Genomic DNA, 22,167 nt, shown 5'->3' on the forward strand with positions numbered 1-22,167 from the left:
GTATCTGGGCACATGATAGGTGGGTGATAGCTGATAAGATCTGCTTTCTTAATCGGGTAGTTTGATTCTGTAGCTGGCGGAAATGATATTTATGTGAATAATAAAGTATATAATTGTTGAATTACATTAAACTAAGGTTGTCGCTTTTCGCTGGAAACGATGTGTTGAAGGACATGCGGCACTATACGATCATCGAATGGGTTTATATCCTGTACACGATACGACACGTACGACTTGATAATTGACTAATGATAACATTTGCGAGAATTACATTGCAGACTATTACTAGACCAACCCATTCTATACATGTATATATACCCTATATTCCCTAGTACCTAAGCCTCGGGTATTCTGATTCAACCTAACACCATAAGCATGCAACGCTTTGCGGGAAACACACGCTGGAAGAAAAAAGAGGGAAGAGAAAAAAGAATGTCGGAGAGGAGTGGGAAATCAAGACCGGGTATAGCAAGATGGAAGGAAGAATCAGTTAAGAAAAGACCCGTGTTGCAATCTGCACATCCCAGCCCCCAAAAAATATAAAACCCTCGGCAGGAATAGGGTTTCAAGAAAGAGAGAAATAAACAAAGAAAGGCAACAGATACAGACCGTGATGAAATATCCAAAGTCGTTCTGTATCTCGATCACGCACTCTCGCGGACCTTCTGCTCCATTCGCTTCCTCGCCGCCAGAATCATATCATCCCTCCGCTTCTGGAGTATACGCTGACGTTCCTCCTTGTTCTGTGACCAGCCAGACGAAGGAGACGACTGGGTGGTCTCAGCGCCCTCGGTGGCGACTTTACCGCTAAGATTGTACCGCGAAATCAGGTCCTGACCTTCCGATTTCGACGCCGCGGAGGCGGCGGCAGTTTGTGCTGGCGCGCTGGCCTGAGGGATGGCGACCTGAGGTTGGAAGGAAGGTGGCGGCTACAAAGACGTTCCTAGTCAGCATACAGCTTTCGCTACGCGACACAGGCACTCCGGAATAAACCTATACTTACTGTCTCCAGTCCTCGGCCTGTCAGGATGCGTTCGGTGGTTGCTGCGACGTTGCCACCATTGCGCTGCAAGTCCCACATGATGTCGCGTGTGCTTAGCTGAGGGAACATCTGGGATATTTGTTCCACTTGTGCTGGGTCGATGACTCCGCGCGCACGGCTGCGACCGCTTCCATCACTTCCATCGCCGTCACGCTTGAGGAACCATCGGATGACGAAAAACGACACGACGGCGAGCGTCAGCAACGAGGAGATATTCAGGGACGGCTCCTCCTCGGGCATGGTGTCGGGAGAGGGGTCAACGTGTGCGTGAGACCCGATAATCGCAACTGAGCGAAGGGTTGAAAAACACTGCCAGTAAAAACGCAGAAAGGCGTGTGAAAGTAACTGGCTATGGATCGGGGATCGACGAGGACGCTTTCCGGGGAATGACGTCCAGGAGGGAGGCGGTCGGAGTATTTAATTTAAACTTAGACAGTATATGTGGCGGTGGAGGACGTTCAGCCGGGCGCCACACTCGGGACCAGGAATATAAATGACCCACCAGTTCGTACTGATGGATGAACAGGAAGACAGGCAATTACAAAGGAGAAATGAATGACACGCTTTCGAAGGTTTTAAAGCACGTGAAATGGAAGAGAAAAAAGGGTCTGAAAATGCAGGCTGCGAGGTACGGAGTACGGAACTGGCGAGTTGAACCTCCGAGTGATCAATTCTCGGGACAATTCATACCAGTCGGAAGTTCTACACTTCCGCGGCTATTGCGAAATCTCAACCATGGACTCTATCGTCTCACTTCACCCCCTTATACCATCAACCTCACAGAGAATTCTCATGTCATGTGCATCATTAGAAAAAAGTGTAGAGACAAGAATGTAAATGTCACCAAAAAAAAAAATAAATAGAAAAAAAGGAAAAGAAGTTCATCCAGATCCATATACATCATCCCGGAAAAAACACCGTCTCCAAAACTCGGCCAAGAACGTGCCACATAATGCGCTCCTATCCCACAATGCCCAACCAAAAAGAAGACTGTGATATATGCATCCCACCCCAAGTTCTAACATCAAGGAGTACCATGAACAAATTACTTCAAGTCGGCTGGAGTCAAAGCTTGAACCACACTGGTTCCTTCGCTGAATCTCGTCTTGAAGATACGGTTGGCGTTTTGGAACATGCCGTCCTTTAGAGACACAACGATGAATTGGGATCCCTTGAAGCGCGTCTTGATTAAGCGACCAATGTTCTGTGTATGAGACAGATCCAGGGCAGCATCGACTTCGTCCAGAATGTACATGGGCGCCGGCTTGAATTGCAAGAGAGCCATAATGAGGGAAAGAGCAATGAGAGATCTGTACAATGATTAGCCAAAAGTCCACATCAACAAGTAAGATGTTCGACTCACCTTTGTCCACCACTCAGTTCTGTTAAGCTCTGTTTCCAAACCTTGCCAAGTTGCACCTTAACTTCCAGGCCATCCGTGATCTCCTTGCCCTCTGGAGGATCCAGCTTAGCGAAACTGCCAGGAAGAAGCATTGCGAAGATCTGACCGAAGTCGCCGTTGACTTTGGCCCAGGTATTGTGAAGAGCCTCCTTCTTGTACTCGTCCAGATTGAGAATGGTCTCTTCAATCTTACGCTTGTCACGAACCACAGTCTTCATCATATTCTTTAGGGCAGCCTCCTTCTTCTCCACGCTATCGATCATGTTCATGACCTTAGGATTGATCTTCTTCTTCATGCCCTGAGAACGTTCCGTGAGATTCCGTAGGGTGGCCTTGCATTCCGCAATGTTCTGGTTCTTGAAGTCATAGGGAGTGTTGGGACGGCCGAAATTATCTTTCTCGTCCTCGATCCACTCGTGTTCTTCCTCCATATGGGCAACTGTCTGAGCTGCAGCCTGTTGGTCTTTCTGTAGTTTCTCAAGCTGATGGCCGAGCTTCTGCAGTTCAAGGCCCTCTTCAGTGATCTGTGAGTTCTTTGCCTGCATTGTCTGCTCAAGTTCTCGTAGCTCCTCATCGAAACCAGTAAGCTTAGCTCTTTCGTCGTCGAGGTGAGCCTGGGCAATATCGTGGGCATCCTATGACGAGTCAGCAGTCGTTTCTCAGCTATAGCTTCGGTTTTCATCGTACCTTGATCCGTGCCTGTTCTCTTTTGAGCGATTTGACTTCTTCCTTTTGGGCATTGAGAGCATTCTCGGCCTCGGCGCTCTGTTCTTCGGCAGCTGAGAGATCGCTTCCTACTTGCTCCGACTCCAGTCGAGACGCTTGTAGTTCTTTCTGTAACGTCTTGACCGAATTCGAATTTTTAGCGAGACTCTTCTTCAGGGAATCTAAGGATTCCTGTAGTTCCGCAAGTTTGCTGTCTTTGTTGTCATTGAATTCGCTCATGTCTTTCTCGATTCGCTTGATATCCTTGGATGCTTCCGCCTGACGAGCTTTTGCGTCGGAAATGTCTTTCTTGAGCTGCTCAATATTTGCTTTCATCTCCTCGACAGCATGAATAATCTGGGATAGTCAGTCTAGTATCCAGATTCAAACGAGGAGAATTAAAACCTACCGATGAGGAAGAGTTGTTGCTGATCTGTTCCTCCGTAAGTTTAATCTCGTGAGTCTTGAGGTCCAACTCCTGCTTGATCGTACGGACTGCATCAAGCTTCTTCTTTTCCTTTCTCATCGTTTCTTCCAGAGTAGCAAGTAGCCGCTCCTTGCTCCGGATTTCCCTTGTAACCTCGTTTAGTTTCTGCAAGGTAATGAGGACACCGCTCGAGTTCGGCGAACTACCACCAGATAGGGTACCGGAAGGGTCGTAAACATCGCCATCCAGTGTGACACTCTTGATACGAACTGAGGGGTCGAAAGTCACCTTCTTCGCAGTTTCTGCGTCGTTACAGATCAAGGTGTTGCCAAAGACGTAGTTCATAGCCGATGTAACTTCCTCATCGTATCCAATAAGCGACAAGGCAAGGTCCACCTTGCCGGGAGCAATGTTTTGCGCCGCCCCGATCTTCTCGGCGGAAGCTTTGAATGATGATATCTTGTTCAAAGGAATGATTGTTACGCGCTTGCGCAGCTTTCCCTTTTGCAGCAGCTGCGTTCCGGTCTCGGCGCTGTCGACTACAACATTGTACAAGCGGCCACCAGCACAGATTTCAAGGGCCGTTGAAGCTTGGAGCTTCTCTTTGTCGAGCGTAAAGAGCTGAGCGACCAAGCCCTTAACCTTGGATCTATCAAAGTTCGGATGAGGGTCGGCATATTGGAAATCGATATTTGCAACCTTCCTTTGAAGACCATCGGCTCGCTGACGCAACTCACGAATTTCCTTCTGTAACGCCGTTTGCTCCTGATAGAGCTGCTCTTCTCTTCCTGGTTCAAAACCAAGTCTTGCCAGCTCCGCATCTAATTTCTTGGCTTGAGACTTAAGGCCCTCAAGTTCCTTCAGGAGACCGGAGTTCTGCTCCTTTGCTTTCTTGGCTCTGGGTTCCTCTTCCTTGATTCGCTTTTCCAAGTGTGCAATCTTGAGCTTTGCTTGCTCTTGTTCAGTGGCTGCGGCACTGGCGCGATTACGAGCGTCCTGTAGTTGACCTTGATAACCACTTTCTTGGCCATCTTTCGATGCCACACCCGTCTGCAATGTTTGGAGCAGTTCCTCCTTCTGTTCAACTTCGGCTGTTTGCGCATCCAGTTCGGCTTTTGCAGCATCATATTTTGCTTGTAACTTATCGTAGACCTTCTTTTTCTCCTTAAGGAGCTTCTCCAAATCTTTGACAGTTTGTTGCGCTTCCTTGTATTTCTCCTTTTCTTCTTCGATGCTAGCATTCTTCAAGTCGAATACGGTGGTCAACCGCACAAGTTCGTGAGAATGAGATTTAACCTCATCCTCAAGTGCCTGGAACCTTCCGCCTTTTCGTAGTTCCTTATCACGAGCCGCTCTCACCCGCTTCACGTCCTCCTCCAAGTGAGCTATCTCACTCTTAAGCTTGGCCGCATTATCTTCGATGGCCTGCACCTTGCGCCTTTTACTCTCGAATTCATCGCCCGCAACCCGTAACCGCTCGTTACTCCGAAGATAGTCGTGGGCAACAACCAAGCGAGTAAGACGTTCCAGGTCATTCTGAGTCTGTTGGAAATCCAGGAAAGCTCGCTTCTCGGACCGGAGCTTCTCGAGTTTAGGTTCGATTTCTTCCTTAAGGAGGCCTTCGATTTCGCGCAACTTCAACTCCTTCTTACCCATCGTCTTTGCCGCTTTTTCTCTCCGATCCTCGAACATTCGCGTACCGGCCGCTTCCTCAATCATAGACAGAATCTCGACCGCCTTCATATTGAGCACCTTCGTAATCCTTCCCTGCATAATCAAGAAATTGGGATTGTTGATATTCAGCTGCACGCTCTGGAAAAGATTCTGCACGGTCTGCTGCTGCGCACGGTGGCCGTTAATCAGATATTTACTCGTACCGCCAAGAACAATCTGTCGAGTCACGGAGATATTCGCATATTCTTCGAAACCGATCGGGGATTTGGCGGTGTCCCTGTTATCGAAGACGATGGTTACGCTAGCTTTCGTTACACCGGCCTGACCACGCTTGTAGATCAGATCTTGCAGGTTCTGCGCGCGGACGGTCGACATATTCGTGATACCGAGGACGAAACAAATGGCGTCGAGGATATTGGATTTACCACTGCCGTTAAGGCCCGTGATGGAGTTGAAGGATTCATCCCTAATACAATTTGGTTAGCGCTCTTGTTGCACTTTGCGAACGCTCTTGACAAGCATTAGAGGCCATATCGCTTCTATCGAAGTTGCGCGTTCGAACTGGGTCAGCGCATACCATCCCGATATCACCGTACGCACGGCGTACGATTTGAAACCCTACCACCTCAGGTTAGCATTCTAAGCTCTGGTCGACGTCGCTGTGTATCAGGAAGGCTTACGTCGATAACGACCTCAGTAATCCTCATGATTGCGACTCCGGAATCAGCCCCATCAACTGGATAACCAAGTGCATAGAAGGGCGCTGGGGACTGATAGCGCACAATTGAATTGGGCGGTGGATTGTTTTGGCGGGCGCCGTGTTTTTGCGGACGCCATCATGTTTATTATTTGCTATTTTAGGCTTGGTGGCCGCTGGGATGATGTAAGCATGAGGGGTCAAGCTTGCTGGAACGGGGGCCAATCAGAACAAATGGTATCTACTACGGAGTATAGTATATAGCTGCAGGACAATGATTCTCACGCAATTGTATGAAACAGGTTATGTGCTAATTTGTCCCTTATCCAAGAATCTGTGGACAGCAAGAACATAAAATAAGAAGAAGAAGAAGACATTCAAAAACCAAAAAGAGCAAGATCCGCTAATTGAAATCCATGTTTATTCATGCCAGTCAACGCCGTGTTTTGCAGCCTTGACACCAATGACAAGCCAAACGCACCAACCATGTCCCGGCATGAGCCAGGACATTCTACTTAAGGGAGAGATGCAAGGGCAACGAGGTCCAATGGTATCTCAGCACCATGATACGAATAGGGTATGAAAATATGCAGAGGACAAAAGAAACATATACAGCCATGGTCGTAATTCGAAGGTGGTAAAATATAAAGATAGGGTGGAGAGAGCACGAAAGGCTCGATTACTCGTCACTCATCCTATCCGCCTCTTCGACACTCTGCTCACGGTTTCTGGAGACAGCCTCCTTGTCACCCTCTTCAGGTGACTCGTGCTCATCGTTAGCGCCCTCTGGTGCAGGGGGCATGGTCTTTGCGAACTTTGGATCAATGGCTGCCCTATGCATAGAGCGCTTGTATACTTCCGCTTCATCTGGATCGCGAACGACAACTTGTATTTGATCCACCTGGTCTTCCTTCGTCTTAGGGCGGGTAGGAGCAAGGCCTGCCTGTGCAATAGTACGGGCTCTCTCGGGCTTCAGGCGAGTCTTCCCGAGAATGGGGTAATAGTATGCAGCCTTCTGTTTCGAGGACAGGTAATCTTCCTTCGCCTCCGACGGATTGAAAAGTGTCACCGCAATATCTTTCTGCTTGTTATCACCGCCAAGCGTCTGAGCGCTGGTAGCAAAGGTACGCATGCGATCGAAACGGTGGAATTTGGAGTTATCAGGACCTTCGTGGGTGTAAAGCTCCTCATTGTCGCGGTCGGGGTTATATATCTGCATGCTTGCGAGGACTTTCTTGATAGAGTCCTTCTTCTCAGGGAGGAAGAGATCATAATCCCAGGGAATTGGGCCAGGATCAGGGTACAGCTTGGGGTTCGTCTTGTGCAGAGCCACTTTCGTCGCATGTTCCTCACATACGCGCTCCTCTGGCGCGGAGGGGAGCAGAATACCGGTGTCCATGCGCCTATCTCGCTTGCCAGAGACATCTTGGATAGGTGCTTTGTCAAACTTGAATTGGACGAAACCACCAGGGTCTGGGAATCCTTGGAGATCGGGCATGAGAGGGTAAAAGCCGACGGGTTTCAGTTTAGGGTTGTCCGGATGCACAGGAGTGGCCCATGCATCAACTTCAAGTTTAGTTGGCATGTGCCCTTTGATTTGACTCGGTGTGTCTTCCCCGACGTGCTTGCTATCGGGGTACGCAATATCAAATCCCTTTTGTATGTATTTCTTGATGTAAGCAGGGTCGTCCAGGGACTTCGCCTTTTCAGCCGGACGAGATTTCGATCGCATGGGTGTGACTTTAGGACCTTCCGGTGCTCGAAGCCCTGCCGAAATGTACTGTGTGCGACGGAGAAAGCTGACGTTCGTATTCCGGGGTGCTGGGTTCTTCAGCTGGTCTAAAGTCATCAAAAGGGGCAGGTCGGCAGGGTCAATTGGGTCCGGATTTTCAGGTGCCATGATCGCTGTTTAGATACACTCCATTAGCCATGACATATCGTGAAGCGCGCTACGAATAGGTTGCGTACCACTCTCGTCGCCTAAGTGCAAGCCTGGGATGCCAACCAGGTCAATGGGCATACCGCCCTCAGCATCGACATCAATGTTTGGTTCTTCACGACGTGCCAAGTTAGAGGCAAACCCTGGCGTAAGAAAACGCTCTAATCCGTCGTGTGGAATATCAAGGAACTTCGGAGGCATATCAGGAGGAGGAAGGTCATTCCGATAACGCAAAGACGCGATATACTCCTGGTGAAAACCCCCGGAGGAGCTGCCATCTTTGTTTTTCGACATATTCGAGCTATCACTATCGGCCGTTTCTTGGGCTTGTGTCTCGATACAAGGTGGGAAGATCACTGTATAGTAGGCTGATTAGTAGCAGCTCCGAATCCATTTGCGACACTCTTTTGCACTCACATGGAGGAGAAAGAATAAGATCCGAGATCTTTTTATCCGACGCTGCGCGGTCAGCCGAGTCGCAGTCTTTAGATTTGATCGGACTAAGCTCTGAACCAATTGTACAGGTTAAGAATGACCTAGTATCCAGCTCTATCAAAAACAGTCTGGATGGACAAACTTACTTGGGGTTGGAGGATCCATTCTGCACTGTTTCACCGCCTTGTGGTTAAGGTTTAGTGTGGTTGAACTGTTGGCGGATCAATATTAGTCCGAGAGTAGGTAGTCACAAGCATACACAACACTCCGTAAGTATAGTCCTTAAGAACAAGTGACCTGCTTTTATAAGACCATGTACTACTATTGCACTCACTCTCCATATATGCGAGCGCATGCAGTTCATCCAAAGTGAATTGTTCCATGCATAACCAATCATCTAAAGTACAGATCCTTCTAACAAAGGCATCCCATAATGTCAATACCGTCATTCAGAGTATAAAGAGATAATGATAGCAAAGAATCAAAGGAAAGAAAGGCATTGAATCAGTAAGCCCACATGCATTTGTAGGCCATCAGTCTATGACCTAGCCGGTCGTACTCCAACTGTCCAATCCAGCTGTCATTGGTTCCGCTCAACTTTCCGAATACGCTTGCGCCCTTCCATACAACCACCTGAGGATCGAGATCCCGAGGAGGCGTGCCAATCATAATCTCTTTAGCAAATCCAGGCCGGAGTGCCTGCAGTCGCTCCTCAAGGAACGAGTGAAACCCGTTGATCAAGCTCCCGCCTCCAACAACCATGATACCGCCAAGAAAGTCTCGCATTTTACGTTCATCAGACCGAGCAGCATGAGCAATAGACATAAGGATTGCACTATCAAGTGGGAACGTCGGCAATATATCGTCGCGCTCTTCAACGGTCGGTGCACGAGGCTGCGATGTGCTCTGACTTTGCCCACCGACCGCAGGTGTACCAACACCACCAGCTTGCGGAGTACTGGTCACATCTGGTGCAGGAGATCCGGCAACTGAGGATCGAGGAGTAGCTTCGGCCTCTTGTAGGCGACTAAGGGCATTTACTTGCTGGGACCGGCTCGGAGTCGATTGCACATCTAAAGTACCGGACTGAGTGTCGCCATTCACCTGGCCATTAAGAGGAGGAGCAATGGCTGTCAAGAGTTCTGATTGCGCTGCAGATGTTGGGTCGTTTGGTTGGCCGTCATAGATGTCGACTGAGCGGGATATCAATGTCCTTCGTCCGTTGAGTTTTAGTGAATGGTCGAAAATGGATGGCTGGAAGTATCCCATGGGCGCCAAATGCACCTCATCGTAAGCTTTGAAGTTGTACTTTCTGGTATCCTGACCGGCGATACGAAGGTGGAAGTCGAAGACTTGTACCGAAACACTGGCTTCATTCATGGTACAGATGTTCTTCTTTAGCTCCTCGGCGAGTAGGAAGTCGTACCGACGCCATAGGTTGATGTCCGCATAAGGAAAATGATCGTACAACATCATCTTGACGAATGCCTCTGTCACATCCGACCCGCCGTATTTAAGATTCACGCGCGAGTTCTCTATGCACATCCCTTCTTCCACACAGCAGATCGACGTCTTCTGTGCACCGATGTCGACCACACAAGCCGATGTGAATCCCGCCCCAAATGTAGCAGCCAAGCTCTCCTGGATGAAGCAGACGCGGGCAAATGAAAACTCCCTCATGAGCATTTCAAGAACTTGCGTGACGTAGGATTTCTCGTAGAGATCTGGAATGACAAAAACGCATGAGTACTGTAACCAGTCCTTTTTACTTGTAAGGCCCAGCTGATTCTTGATTGCATCTTCAAGAATCAACGAGATATCCAGGAACAAGAGCCTTTTGCTCTTGTAGTCTCGCTCGTTACACCACCCATACTTCATTGGCCAGTAGAGCTTGTAACGAGGTGTCGACTCATCTGGGATCCTCAAAGCTGCCTGACCTACTATATACTCCGGCGCGACGTCCGGGATCTCCGTCCATTCAACCCGCATTGGGTCATTGTGTTCCGAGATCGTCTCCGGCACGGTTCTTCGGTTATAATTGATGACCATTTCCTTGGAGTTTGGGAGAGTCCTGCGTTTATTTTGTCGCATGTGTGTTTTGAGTTCCGCGGACATCGTAGTGTACTGTGAAGAGAACTGTGACCAGCAAACACAAGATTAGGCTAAGACTGCAACGAAGAGCACATGAGAACCAACCTCAGAACCAAACATTTTCTCTGGTTCCAACTCGGAGCCATCATCTGTTTTCAATCGCTTAGGGCAAGGCTCTTCGCGGTCCTCAGACTCACTTGTTGTAGACTTTCGCGCAATGACCATCGGTACGGTTTTTGGTAACGCATCACTGGCAAGTCCGATTCGCAGATTCTGGCTACCAACATGTACAACGATGACCTTCGACCCGACGGTTTCTGCTGTAGCCTCCTCTGCATCCTCCATATTGGTATCGCCATCGTCTGCATCGGCTTCTGGGATACCGAGGTCGTTGGCTTTTGCCATAGCTAGAGCACGATCCCGGTCTTTGGCTGTTTTTGTCATGCGATTTCGCGCTTCTTCGTTTTGTAGTCGAAATGCTAGATACTGGTCATCTCTCTTAAGGTAGTCACTGGCACGTATTTAGCACCTTGTCCGAATAGGGCACCACCAAAAGCGCCATGGTGAAGGCGGACCACGTACGTATAATAGTTCTTTTGGTTGATGGGAGGGATCTGAGGCCAGCTCGATAATTCCATGTTGTTGTCTGTTCTTTCAAGACCTGGGGAGCACCAAATCGTTAGCGCATTGCTCCCAATGAAATGCATCTGACTTCCACCGGGCACTTGTAGCCATCCATGCACAATGATATTTGGTGAGCATACCTTCGTCCCGAAGGAGGGCCTTTCCAGACTTCTTTCCAACCATGGTGTATTATTTGGCGATGTCAGAGATAGAAGGTCGATTAGGAACGATGTTAAGTTGGTTCAGGACGTAATGCGGCACTGGTCGCAAGCCGATCGCAAGTTCTTGAATTGTGAGGGATCTAGAGGTAGACAATCGGAGCGGACACCATCGGGGTTAGTGGTGATTGGTGATGCTGTTGGGGAGAAGAGAAAGAGGGGGAATAGAAAAATATATAAAAAAAGGGTTGTAACAATAATGGCAGGTGAGGATGGAATGGAACCTGCGCGGCAATCAATTCATGTTAATTCTGCCACTCGCAATGGCGCAGGGTCTCTCCATCCCCATGACCCAAGAGAGAGAAAGACTAAGCTTGGACCAACACCGATCGGCGCCGCAGCACATCCGCAGGCCAATCGTTGCCACAATCCAGAAATCCCTCCCATTCATACACCATTTAGTCAGCTATTGCTTCTGTGTTGTTCGTCATTATTGTTATACCCATTCCTTTTTTCCCTTCCTCAGTAACTCACCACCGAACTATTGAAAATAACTCGTGGAATCCCCGGATTGATCCTATTGTCCATTCATCCCGAATCGGTCAACATCTACGCCGTCAATCCGATCAACACCAAAATACTTCTCCGCAACATCTCCCTTGAGCCCTCCGACCTCCGAACAAGAGTCGCGTTGTCTTATTAAACAAAAAGGCCAATATGGGTGGTTCATTTTCGCGTCTATGGTCCTTCCTCTGGACGAAGAAGGAAATCCGTATTCTCATCTTAGGTCTCGTACGTGACTATAGTCTACACCAGGCATCAGGGCAATGAGGCTAATCCACTTTGTGGTGTAGGATAATGCTGGAAAGACTACACTACTTTACAGGATGAAGGTATGTTTCAATACGACTTGTCTACTGGGAATATATTACATGAACAACATGCTGACGGTCGGTTGATCTCATAGATCGGCGAGGTTGTCACGACAATACCTACTATCGGTTTCAATGTTGAATCGGTCACATATAGAAATTTGAACTTTAATGTCTGGGTAAGTATACTGCGATGACTATCTCGGATTTCTAGACGACACAGCGAAGAAAATAATCGCTGATACCTGTTTGCTTCTATTTTAGGATCTTGGAGGTCAAACGTCTATCCGGCCATACTGGCGATGCTACTACGCTAACACCGCTGCTGTTATCTTCGTCATCGACTCCACAGATATTGAACGACTGGGTACGGCTGCAGACGAGCTCGCAGCCATGTTAAATGAGGAGGAACTTCGCGATGCCGCTTTGCTGGTATTCGCCAACAAGCAGGACCAGCCGGGTGCCAAGGGAGCTGGGGAGATCTCGGAGGCTCTGAAGCTTGGCGAACTGCGAGATAGAAATTGGAGTATTGTGGCATGCTCGGCTATTGATGGTAAGGGTCTTAACGAAGGCATGGATTGGTTGGTGGTGAGTACACACTGTTCCCTATCAGGTTCAAAGCCTTTTGTCCCAGTCAAACTAATTTATCCCATGTACAGCAAACTCTTCAATCAGAAAACGCATAAGCGCTGGCGTCAATGTGTCGTGCAATAGATCTTTATTTTGGTATATCTCCTCGACCGTACATGCGGGCTTCTTGGACATGTGTTCACCGCGTCTAAAAGGCTCGCCCTTACTTCTTTTTCTTTCCCATTTTTCAGCACTCTGTTGGGGAGACAGGGCTTATGTCTTTATACTGTATACCTCTCTTATCTTTTTTAAACCTGAACTTTTGAAGACTTAGCATAATATCCTAATTGATGTTCCGGTGATGCCTGGAAGTGCGAGTCCCCCCCGTTTTAGCGCAATGACCTGGATAGGCAATATGTCGTGTGCACTAAATTCGACTGTTCGAGTTGTATAGCACACAATTCAAAGAAAGTCGACATGTCCTTACGTATCTATAATACATAGACAGCAGTTAATAGAGTCCAACATGCTTGTTCGTAAAACGCAGAGGTAATCCGTAGGTGTAGAAGCTGTATGAATCGCCCTTAGGCGGGTTATATGTCGTATTTCTAAGTGGGTATATATGAACAAGAGTTAAATACATTAGCTAGCCATATTTGATCTTTCAGTTATCCGATGTGAAATCATCATGGATAGTCGCGGTGTCAGACCTCTTTCCATTGAAATTGCTGTTCTGATGCTGAGGATATACCGGAGAGGTATCTTCTATTCCTCATAAGCTCTCAAGAGAGAACTTCACCGTATAACAGCGAAGCTGCAATTCTCGTAACAAGGCGTGTCCTGGCCCATTGCTAACCAGGCTGCAGGAGAATCAAATGCTGAGATGACGGAACCTCAGCCGTAAAGCTATATGAGCAGACTGCGAAAGATGCGTCCTTTAGAACTCCATATCGTCATCGTCGTCTTGCGTAGCGTCATATCCACCATTGGCCATATCTTCTGCCATCTGTTCTCTCCGCGCCTGCTCTTTTGAAGCGCCAATTTTCCTATTCGGTAAAGGTTTTGAGGTTAGCAATGAACTATGTTCTGTTCCAGTGAGGTGATTAGTCGGCCTACCTTAGTCCATCGACAACACCGGCAATGAACCCTCTTCCCTCTCCAACCTCCATCGCCCCGACACCGGTTAAGGCTACTCCACCCCCACCAGTGGAAGCAGCATCTAGCACATCCACGCCTGATCTTATCTTCGCTGTTCGCACCTCGCGCAGCTCTTTCAAGAGCCTCCGGGTCTGGTCCGGGTCCACCAAGTCATCGCTGGCGGCGTCAAGAAGCATCGTTCCAACCTCTAACCAGTGGAATGGCAATGACGGAGGCTCGCCAGATGGAACATGGTCCTGCGCGACATTCTGAGGCAGGAATGGCGGTGCTGGGTAGTACCGTCCGCCATCTGGGGTATAGCGAGGCATAGCGACGGGTCGTTTTCCGCGATCCCGAAGGCTTGGTTGGCCCGGGAGTGGAGGTGGTGGGGAGAATGCATGCTGGTACTCATGGTGTTGGGTTTCAATTTCGAGGATGAGGGACAGAGATTCTGGATGGAGCCAGGGCGGAGGAAGGATATTTGCGCGGCGTTGGCGTTTGAGAAGGAGAGCCAGCCAGAGGGGAAGAGAAGCGCGTCGAGGCGGCAGGAGAGGCTCAACGGGGCCCTGATCCATTATGTTAGATTTGTGTAAACCTCCTGGTAGACTAAATATTGATTTGTTATATTCTTCCTTCTATCAATACTGCCCCGCCGCCTTTCTCATTCATTTGGCTATTTTTTTCTTGGTATACATGACTCAAAAGGATAGGGACTTATTCGCCAATACAGCATGAGTACAGAACGATACACTTACACCGAGAAGCTCTAATCCCTCCAAACGTTGACGAGGAAGGATGGTGACCATCTCCATTTCAGCGAGAAAGGATATCTCCGGGGGCGTAATGCCCCGCGGGAGGGGAAAAGCCATTGGCCGTCAAGATTTCAGGGAACCGGGGGGAAACAGCTTATCGTGATGCGCAAAACCTAGCGACAGTCGTTCATATCATTTAAAATATTCAGTAAAGGAGGCAACGATGGTCGTCGCAGCGTCTAGACCATACATAACGCTGGGGATATAGAATCGCCCAATGCGGTAGGTGTTTGTTCTGTTTGCAGATTTAATGTTTCTCCGCGGTCATTTTAATTTACGGAGTAGTTGTCACTGACTCCATGATTCTACTCTTTACTTTAATTCCAGCTTGATGGTCAATTAGCCCAAATCAATAATATGAGTGCCGCTCAACCTCAGTCGGGCCTGGCTCTTGCCGCCCGCTATGCGGTTCCTTTTGTTTTGTTGTCGATACCTATATGGATGAATCGGGTCAATGCCGTGGTTCCGGAGCCGTATTTGGATGAAGCTTTCCATATTCCTCAAGCTCAGGCATATTGGCACCACAAGTGGACGCACTGGGACCCGAAAATCACTACACCCCCTGGTCTCTATATTTGGTCATATCTTCTCTGCGCCTGTGCGCTTTTGCTTCGAGGCTCTCCAACGGAGCTCAATGAGGAAGCACTTCGTTCAACCAATGTTGCAGCCGCCGCCATCTTTCTACCCTTAAGACTGCAGACCTTGCTAGATAGCTTACGGAAAGAACGCAATACCCGTCCATCCGGCGCATGGCTAAGCCATACTGTGCTGAATATCTGTCTCTTTCCGCCGTTGTTCTTCTTCTCGGGCCTCTACTATACCGATATTCTTGCCCTATTGGTTGTGATTGAAGCGTACAACTGGGACCTTAAACGATCGGCTCCGAATGCCTCCGCTGGTCCGACTTTTGTGTTCATCCTCCTGGGAGTGGCTGCGCTGGCCTTTAGACAGACCAACATCTTCTGGGTCGCAGTTTTCTTCGGCGGATTGCAGGTCATCCGGACATTGCGGAAATCTTCCAAGACATGTCAATCGCCCAATGTTGCAGATATTGCCAAGGGAGGCTTCAAGAACGAATTGTATGATCCTCCGGTGTCAGAGGCTTCGTTGGCAGGTGGGTTACCTTCACTGTCTCATAATGTAAACATTGTTAATGAAACTCTAGATTATTTTAAAACCGCCATTTCCCTAGGTGCTGCTGCGCTTGGTAACTTGGGACAGGTTGTTATTTCCTCGATCCCATATGTTGCCATTCTTGCGGCCTTCGGAGGCTTTGTATTGTGGAATAATGGAGTTGTCTTGGGTAAGTTTAAAGTTGATCTACTTGTATTCGGTGTCTCATAAGTCAACCAGGACACAAAGAATTCCATACTGCGGGCTTGCATCTGCCTCAGATGCTGTATATCTGGCCTTATATCTTTTTCTTCTCGTGGCCTATCTTGATTTCGCCCGTTGTCAACTTGATATTGCCCAAGGCTTCTCTACCTCAGTTCATGCACTATGGCTTTTCGGAGAAGCAGATTGGTATCCCAAAGATCTTGACAATTCTTGCGATCGTCCCTGTCATGCTAGCCACTGTTCACTATAACACTGTCGTCCACCCCTTCACGCTCGCCGACAACCGTCACTATATCTTCTACGTCTTTCGCATTCTTCTCCGGACTCATCCAGCTGTCAAATATGCCGCGACCATTGTCTACTTCCTCTGCGGCTGGGCCGTTATTTCTGCTTTTGGCTTTTCGACTTCTACACCGCCGCCTCGATTCATCCAAGCTTCACAGTCAGCACCGGCCTCCAAGCCATCTGTTCAGAAAGGTCAAGAAGCTCAAAAACAGACCGACAGCAAAAGACAGCCTCCTAAAAAGGTTGCTCAGCCTCCAAAAACGCAACAGCTAACACCAGAAGCCTTCGCGAAGATCCAAGAAGCGATCAAGCAACGTCAAATGCAGCAACCGGATGCGCCGCGAGTCAGCTTTGTCCTTGTCTGGCTTGCCGCTACAGCTCTCTCACTCATCACTGCGCCACTGGTTGAGCCACGATACTTCATCATCCCCTGGGTAATGTGGCGACTGCATCTGCCAAGGCAACCCACGCCGCTTGTTTACCGGGAGCAGCGTCCTCGGGATGCGAAAGAAGCGCTCCATGCGAAGATCGCGACCAACTTCCCACTATTCTTGGAAACCTTCTGGTTCCTGGTCATCAACGCTGTGACCGGATATGTCTTTCTCTACAAGGGTTTTGAGTGGCCTCAGGAGCCTGGAAAGATCCAGCGGTTCATGTGGTAATCGCTTCGATCTCTTTACCTTCATTCATTGTTTTATTATTAATTGTGGCAGTTTCGCGCGCTGTGTATATAGAATAGAGAAAGTCTTTGTAATTGTACGGAGCTGTATATTAGGAGTCTATTACTTCTTACTAGAATTCACTGGGTTATACGTACGAGATGATATTTAGGGATCAACTACTAATAAGACTTGGGTGGTACCGGTGCTGAACTTAAGGATCAGGGTGCCTAATTTGACCATGACTGACACCTTAGGCTTGTTACTACAGAACTGGCTGTGTACTGGTAGTTAAATAAGCAACCCAATTAGGTGTTCTAGAGACCCGTCTGGAAGAATAAGCGGAGCCCCGCAAAAAAAAAAAAAGAAAGAAAGAAAAAAGATGAGCCTCCACGCGGGATTGAACCACGGACCTCTTGATTTCCGTATTAGGTACAAGTCAAGCGCTCTACCACTGAGCTATAGAGGCGAATATATACTTAGTAATCTGTTACTTACATTATGATCAAACCTTGAATTCTGCTGAGAAATACTCCATAGTATCTACAAATAGTATGTTATGTTGAGAGAAGCTGACGGTGCTCTTACAATAATATTTTTCTATGATAACCAAGTTAAGCCAGTATCGTTTTGTGACTTCTATTAATCTGTAATGGATTTTCCTGGCCATTACAAGTATTGTTGACCCCGCCTGAGCGAATACAATTTCGCCGGTAAACAATGGTTTGTGTACGTACATACTTGAAAGTACATACAATTATTGTACTTCTTTTGGGACATCGTAAACATCCAGTCAAAAGTTCATGTAAACTGCTTGATCTTCGAGAAAATGATGGTCTTCGTGGTCCACGTTCAATTGAATACAATGCAAATATCTATTTGCGTACTATTCTCAATTACAACCATTGAAGCCAGCATTCTTAACCTGAATCTACTCCATCCTTTGCCTATTTTTCTCGCCCATAAGGCCTTCAATATGAAAAGTCAGCTTCTAAAACAACCCAAGCACATGACCCCATTACCAACCAAAACCATCATCAACACTCAACATGTCACCATGACACCCCACTACAGACAAAAGCGCGTCATGTGGTGGTCACCTGCCAAGGAGAATAAAAACCCCTGCACAGAACATCTTTATATTAAGCTTCACGGCTTCGCGCACCCTAATGCTGAGTGAACGGGGATCAGAGATAATTGGCTAATTACAATCATCACGCCGATGTGCTCAGAGAAGTAATTTAGATCATGTCCCACACCTAATTTGTTTCTTCTTGAGGCTATTCAGTCTGTTTCTGGGCGTCTCGTGGGTGGGGACTGGGGGTTGATCAATGATGTTGGCGATTATGCTTCCCATCCCGGGTCTGAATGTACTTGGTGGTGATGCACTGGTACAGGATTATAGGGATTGTCTGAGATCAAGGATTGTCTGAAGATGGGTTATTGTGTGATGGTATCGAGGGGAGGGAGGGATGGTGGGAGGATGGGTCGTGGACAGTTTTTTATGTCTATATGTGTCTACTTGTCTCTATGGAGGGAAGGTACTTGTTTGTTGGCTTTAGTGAGGGAAGGTGCTCGTCTTTTGAAACTTTCTGAAGCCTCAGGTCATGAAAATGGAAGGAAGTACTCGTCCGGCGATGAGAGTGTACGGCAGGTAGGCACTACAGTTTACATATACAAGCTCTTTAGATAGAAAGGATGCCCTGAAAAGGATGCATTGTGATATGACAGGTCTTGATCTAAGTGTATGGCTAGAAGATGAGTCCATCGGTCAACTCCAAGGTAGGAAATAATGCACAACATGTAGATTCCTAAGAATCTCAGTCTTAATCATCTCAGCTCAGACATTATACATATTGATAATTAGTAGTCATCTATACATAATATTCTTCAAAACATGGGGAGTGGCATTCACCGAGAGGCCTTGGGCGGGTAGTATATATCTTGAAGGGATCGATTTCCCATGCCCCTACGCCGGGTCCTCTGGTGCATTCCGCGTTTGTATGCAATATTTATTGATATGTCCAGTGAGCTGTATCTTTTCTGCCGAGGAGTATATTTAATATAGATTACTAGGTTAATCTTATAAGCGGTAGTATAAGGTCGGGGAAAGGGGGTAAGCAGTCCACTATAAATACCGTTACTTTAGATCCCTTGGTATCCTTATTGAATGAAAGTATATTTATGATATAACTATCAATGAGAGCTGCTTAGTATATATACTAAATGGCTGTTGGTGGCCCGAGAAGAGCCCAGGATAGGAGCTGTATTCGAGTATTATGCATCTCTTTCTCTCTCTATATATCTTGAAGTACCCGAGTCTACTAGTAGAAACCATGTACTAGCAAGTGGCGATAAACCATGTACAAACAAAACCAGAAAGAACTTGAACAGACCGTCATCCTACATTATCCTAAACTCGAAGACCACAATCTCATCTTTTACCAGACGTCCCCCATGCCACTACACAGTACATCCAACCCTATCTCAAGACTTGGCATGACGTGTGGCCTGAGGCTCCTTACATTCAACCATCCGCCGTATCAACAACTATTGACAACCACCTGGCCACACATCCAGCCTTACTCAAGGCCTAAAAGTACAACAATGGCTGACGATAACCCTCCAAAGCGCATAAAACTATCCTCCAACACCACAGAAAACACCACCAATAACAAATCCCCAAAGGAAAGTCCCCCCATCCAAGACCTAACATCCCTCCACCGATCCATCACACCCCCATCCCCCCCATCGCGATCCCAAAGAAGATCCCAATCCCAATCCCAATCCCAATCCCAATCTGCCCCACCTCAACCTGTCAAATCTACAGAAGAAGAAGTCAATGAAAAACCACGACTAATCCCCTCCCCCTTCCAACTCACCCACATCCGCGATCTAGCCGCCTCCTCGGACAACAATGTGGACACGGTCCGATTGCGCGAGATCCTGGGTGATCCGATGATCCGGGAGTGCTGGCAGTTCAATTATCTGCATGATGTGGATTTCATCATGGGGCAGTTTGATGAGGATGTAAGACGTTTGGTGAAGGTGAAGATCGTGCATGGATCTTGGAAGAGGGATGCGCCGAATCGGGTACGGATTGATGTATGTATTGTATATATTTCATTGATCTGGTTGTGGTTTTTGGGGTATGGTGTACTGATGGTTTGCAGGAAGCGTGTTCGAGATATCCGAATGTGGAGGCTGTTGTTGCTTATATGCCGGAGGCGTTTGGGACGCATCATTCGAAGATGATGGTTCTCCTGAGACATGATGATCTTGTGCAGTATGTTTTTTCCTTACCTGGTTGTGGGGTTCATCGTGATTGACTGCGTTAGGGTCGTCATTCACACGGCGAATATGATTCCCGGTGATTGGGCGAATATGTGTCAGGCGGTTTGGAGGTCGCCTCTTCTACCTTTGCAAAAGACCGATGATCGGGTAGAAGACTTAATCTTAGGTAGTGGTGCGCGGTTTAAGAGAGACCTACTGGCGTATCTGACTGAGTACGGGCCTAAAAAGACAGGTCCGCTGGTTGAACAGCTTAGGAAGTATGATTTTGGAGCTATTCGGGCCGCCTTGGTAGCTAGTGTGCCTTCGAAGCAGAAGGTCGATGATCTCGACTCGCAGAAGAAGACGCTATGGGGATGGCCGGCGTTGAAGGATATCATGCGCCAAATCCCTCCAGCTCAGAAGACCACTAAAGCTACTACACCACATATTGTTACTCAGGTTTGTCCAACCGTGTCAACATACCGCATACATTGCATGCTCACACGCGTAGATATCCTCCGTTGCTACGCTTGGCCAGACAGATAAGTGGCTGAAAGATGTCATGTTTGCATCCCTTTCGCCAGCATCAACATCTACTCGGCAACCCAAGTACTCTATCATCTTCCCTACAGCAGATGAAATCCGCCGTTCCCTGAACGGTTACGGTTCTGGCGGATCAATCCACATGAAACTCCAAAGCGCTGCACAGCAAAAACAACTGCAGTACATGCGACCATACCTTCGACATTGGGCGGGTGACCATGACACGGCAGAGCCGAGTCATACATCCAAGCAAGACGCAGGTCGTCGTCGAGCTGCACCACATATCAAGACCTATATCCGTTTCTCGGATGCAGAGAAAATGGACACCATCGACTGGGCAATGGTCACATCAGCGAACCTCTCCACCCAGGCATGGGGAGCAGCCGTCAACGCTTCAGGGGAGGTGAGGATCTGCAGCTGGGAGATAGGAATCGTCGTATGGCCCCAACTATACGTCCAGGACACCGAGTCAGCCACCATGGTCCCTACGTTTAAACGAGACACTCCCGAACCCCTCGAAAACAAAGACAGCGAAACAACACCAGACACAGTAATCGGCCTGCGCATGCCCTACGACCTCCCCCTTACACCCTACGCAGCCCACGACACGCCCTGGTGTGCAACAGCGCAACACCTCGAACCAGACTGGCTCGGCCAAACATGGACCCTCGACTAGCCCACATGCTACCAAAAGCACACCCAGACACTGCACTGCAAGTCAAATGAACCAAAATCTGTATATGCACTAGAAGCATGTAGATGACAGCAAAAGGCAGTAATCTAACATCATTCGTAACTCGTCACCAAGCCCATAAAATCCAAGTTCATATTCCTCCCTAGTTCAACACAAATCAAGCCCAACACTTATTCGCTGGTGCCGTACGTGTTGATGGCTTCGTTAACCGCCTGGATGTACAAAGCCTGGGCCCTCTGGGCGCTGATGCCCTTGATCTCCTTCCAGGCGTTGTACTTGGCCTTGCCCTGGAGACAAAAACAAGACACCCGTTAGTCACGTCTTCCTCGGTCCATCATAAGAAAAGAAAGAAAGCAAATGAAAACTCACGACGAAGTCGAACATGCCGGCCTCAGCAACGGTCTCGTTTCTGGCCTGTTTGAAGTACTTGTAGAACTATTCATTCATCATCAGCATCGTCTTCAACACTACAGACGGGGTTAAGGGACATACAGTGAGCATCTCAGTCTGACCAGGCTCCTTTGTTAGCTTCTTGACCAGCTTAGTCGCGAACTCGAAACCGGCCTTCAGGGCATCAGCCAGAGGGCCATCGACCTTGGCGTCGTCACCGCCGGCGAGGACGGCCTTAACAGCCTCCTTGAGAAGATCGACGTTGATTTTGGAGGCTTCGGACTGGAGGTCGGAGAACTTGGCGCCAGACTGGGCGAAGCTCAGGTTTTCGAAGAAGGCGTCGACGGACATTTTGAGTTGGTTTAGAAAGGTGAAATCTGTGGTGATGATGGAGGTGTTT

General features: G+C 48.2%; 9 protein-coding genes and 1 non-coding gene across 10 annotated transcripts; 3 read left to right on the plus strand and 7 right to left on the minus strand.

Annotated features, from left to right (window-relative positions):
* Window positions 1–644: 644 nt before the first annotated feature.
* Window positions 645–1,282, minus strand: F9C07_7263 (uncharacterized protein; the record flags this gene model as incomplete). Its single annotated transcript, XM_041291195.1, has 2 exons — window positions 645–929; window positions 1,004–1,282. 2 exons carry the CDS (start codon window positions 1,280–1,282, stop codon window positions 645–647), a joined length of 564 nt encoding a protein of 187 aa, XP_041144991.1.
* Window positions 1,283–2,087: 805 nt separating this feature from the next.
* On the minus strand, window positions 2,088–5,957 carry F9C07_7264 (putative nuclear condensin complex subunit Smc2; the record flags this gene model as incomplete). Its single annotated transcript, XM_041291196.1, has 6 exons — window positions 2,088–2,352; window positions 2,406–3,079; window positions 3,132–3,506; window positions 3,559–5,716; window positions 5,828–5,868; window positions 5,931–5,957. The coding sequence occupies 6 exons, from the start codon at window positions 5,955–5,957 to the stop codon at window positions 2,088–2,090; spliced, it is 3,540 nt and encodes a 1,179-aa protein (XP_041144992.1).
* Window positions 5,958–6,291: 334 nt separating this feature from the next.
* F9C07_1448878 (Paf1-domain-containing protein) lies at window positions 6,292–8,655 on the minus strand. Its single transcript, XM_041291197.2, has 4 exons — window positions 8,468–8,655; window positions 8,304–8,393; window positions 7,916–8,242; window positions 6,292–7,852 (listed from the first exon to the last, which is right to left on the minus strand). The coding sequence occupies exons 1-4, from the start codon at window positions 8,484–8,486 to the stop codon at window positions 6,627–6,629; spliced, it is 1,662 nt and encodes a 553-aa protein (XP_041144993.2). The 5' UTR covers window positions 8,487–8,655; the 3' UTR covers window positions 6,292–6,626.
* A 170-nt stretch (window positions 8,656–8,825) lies between these two features.
* On the minus strand, window positions 8,826–11,119 carry F9C07_7266 (putative chromatin remodeling complex subunit; the record flags this gene model as incomplete). The annotated part of the gene is made up of 3 exons (XM_041291198.2): window positions 8,826–10,457; window positions 10,518–10,923; window positions 10,995–11,119. 3 exons carry the CDS (start codon window positions 11,117–11,119, stop codon window positions 8,826–8,828), a joined length of 2,163 nt encoding a protein of 720 aa, XP_041144994.2.
* A 641-nt stretch (window positions 11,120–11,760) lies between these two features.
* Window positions 11,761–13,099, plus strand: F9C07_7267 (GTP-binding ADP-ribosylation factor-like protein). Its single transcript, XM_041291193.2, has 5 exons — window positions 11,761–11,986; window positions 12,049–12,087; window positions 12,162–12,245; window positions 12,331–12,654; window positions 12,726–13,099. Exons 1-5 carry the CDS (start codon window positions 11,912–11,914, stop codon window positions 12,750–12,752), a joined length of 549 nt encoding a protein of 182 aa, XP_041144995.1. The 5' UTR covers window positions 11,761–11,911; the 3' UTR covers window positions 12,753–13,099.
* A 474-nt stretch (window positions 13,100–13,573) lies between these two features.
* On the minus strand, window positions 13,574–14,719 carry F9C07_7268 (DNA replication complex GINS protein psf2; the record flags this gene model as incomplete). The annotated part of the gene is made up of 3 exons (XM_041291199.2): window positions 14,529–14,719; window positions 13,753–14,339; window positions 13,574–13,682 (listed from the first exon to the last, which is right to left on the minus strand). Exons 1-3 carry the CDS (start codon window positions 14,640–14,642, stop codon window positions 13,574–13,576), a joined length of 810 nt encoding a protein of 269 aa, XP_041144996.1. The 5' UTR covers window positions 14,643–14,719.
* Window positions 14,720–14,942: 223 nt separating this feature from the next.
* F9C07_7269 (putative glucosyltransferase) lies at window positions 14,943–16,870 on the plus strand (the record flags this gene model as incomplete). Its single annotated transcript, XM_071511599.1, has 3 exons — window positions 14,943–15,699; window positions 15,751–15,888; window positions 15,939–16,870. The coding sequence occupies 3 exons, from the start codon at window positions 14,943–14,945 to the stop codon at window positions 16,868–16,870; spliced, it is 1,827 nt and encodes a 608-aa protein (XP_071365175.1).
* A 382-nt stretch (window positions 16,871–17,252) lies between these two features.
* F9C07_t110 lies at window positions 17,253–17,336 on the minus strand. The gene has a single exon. It is a non-coding gene; the product is annotated as a tRNA-Thr (tRNA).
* Window positions 17,337–19,474: 2,138 nt separating this feature from the next.
* F9C07_2231283 (tyrosyl-DNA phosphodiesterase I) lies at window positions 19,475–21,359 on the plus strand (the record flags this gene model as incomplete). Its single annotated transcript, XM_071509881.1, has 4 exons — window positions 19,475–19,972; window positions 20,041–20,153; window positions 20,206–20,599; window positions 20,652–21,359. The coding sequence occupies 4 exons, from the start codon at window positions 19,475–19,477 to the stop codon at window positions 21,357–21,359; spliced, it is 1,713 nt and encodes a 570-aa protein (XP_071365176.1).
* Window positions 21,360–21,547: 188 nt separating this feature from the next.
* On the minus strand, window positions 21,548–22,118 carry F9C07_7271 (acyl CoA binding protein family; the record flags this gene model as incomplete). The annotated part of the gene is made up of 3 exons (XM_041291200.2): window positions 21,548–21,664; window positions 21,747–21,812; window positions 21,870–22,118. The coding sequence occupies 3 exons, from the start codon at window positions 22,116–22,118 to the stop codon at window positions 21,548–21,550; spliced, it is 432 nt and encodes a 143-aa protein (XP_041144999.2).
* Between the last annotated feature and the right edge of the window lie 49 nt (window positions 22,119–22,167).

Source organism: Aspergillus flavus, chromosome 3 (assembly GCF_009017415.1).
Source record: "Aspergillus flavus chromosome 3, complete sequence".
Taxonomy (NCBI): Eukaryota; Fungi; Ascomycota; class Eurotiomycetes; order Eurotiales; family Aspergillaceae; genus Aspergillus; species Aspergillus flavus.

Coding starts and splice junctions, on each gene's coding strand:
- F9C07_7267 (XM_041291193.2), top strand. CDS start 11,912: ATGGGTGGTTCATTTTCGCGTCTATGGTCCTTCCTCTGGACGAAGAAG. Junction 12,246..12,330: donor ATTTGAACTTTAATGTCTGG/GTAAGTATACTG, acceptor CTTCTATTTTAG/GATCTTGGAGGTCAAACGTC. Junction 12,655..12,725: donor AAGGCATGGATTGGTTGGTG/GTGAGTACACAC, acceptor TCCCATGTACAG/CAAACTCTTCAATCAGAAAA.
- F9C07_1448878 (XM_041291197.2), bottom strand. Junction 8,243..8,303: donor TCTTATTCTTTCTCCTCCAT/GTGAGTGCAAAA, acceptor CCTACTATACAG/TGATCTTCCCACCTTGTATC. Junction 7,853..7,915: donor GCACTTAGGCGACGAGAGTG/GTACGCAACCTA, acceptor GTATCTAAACAG/CGATCATGGCACCTGAAAAT.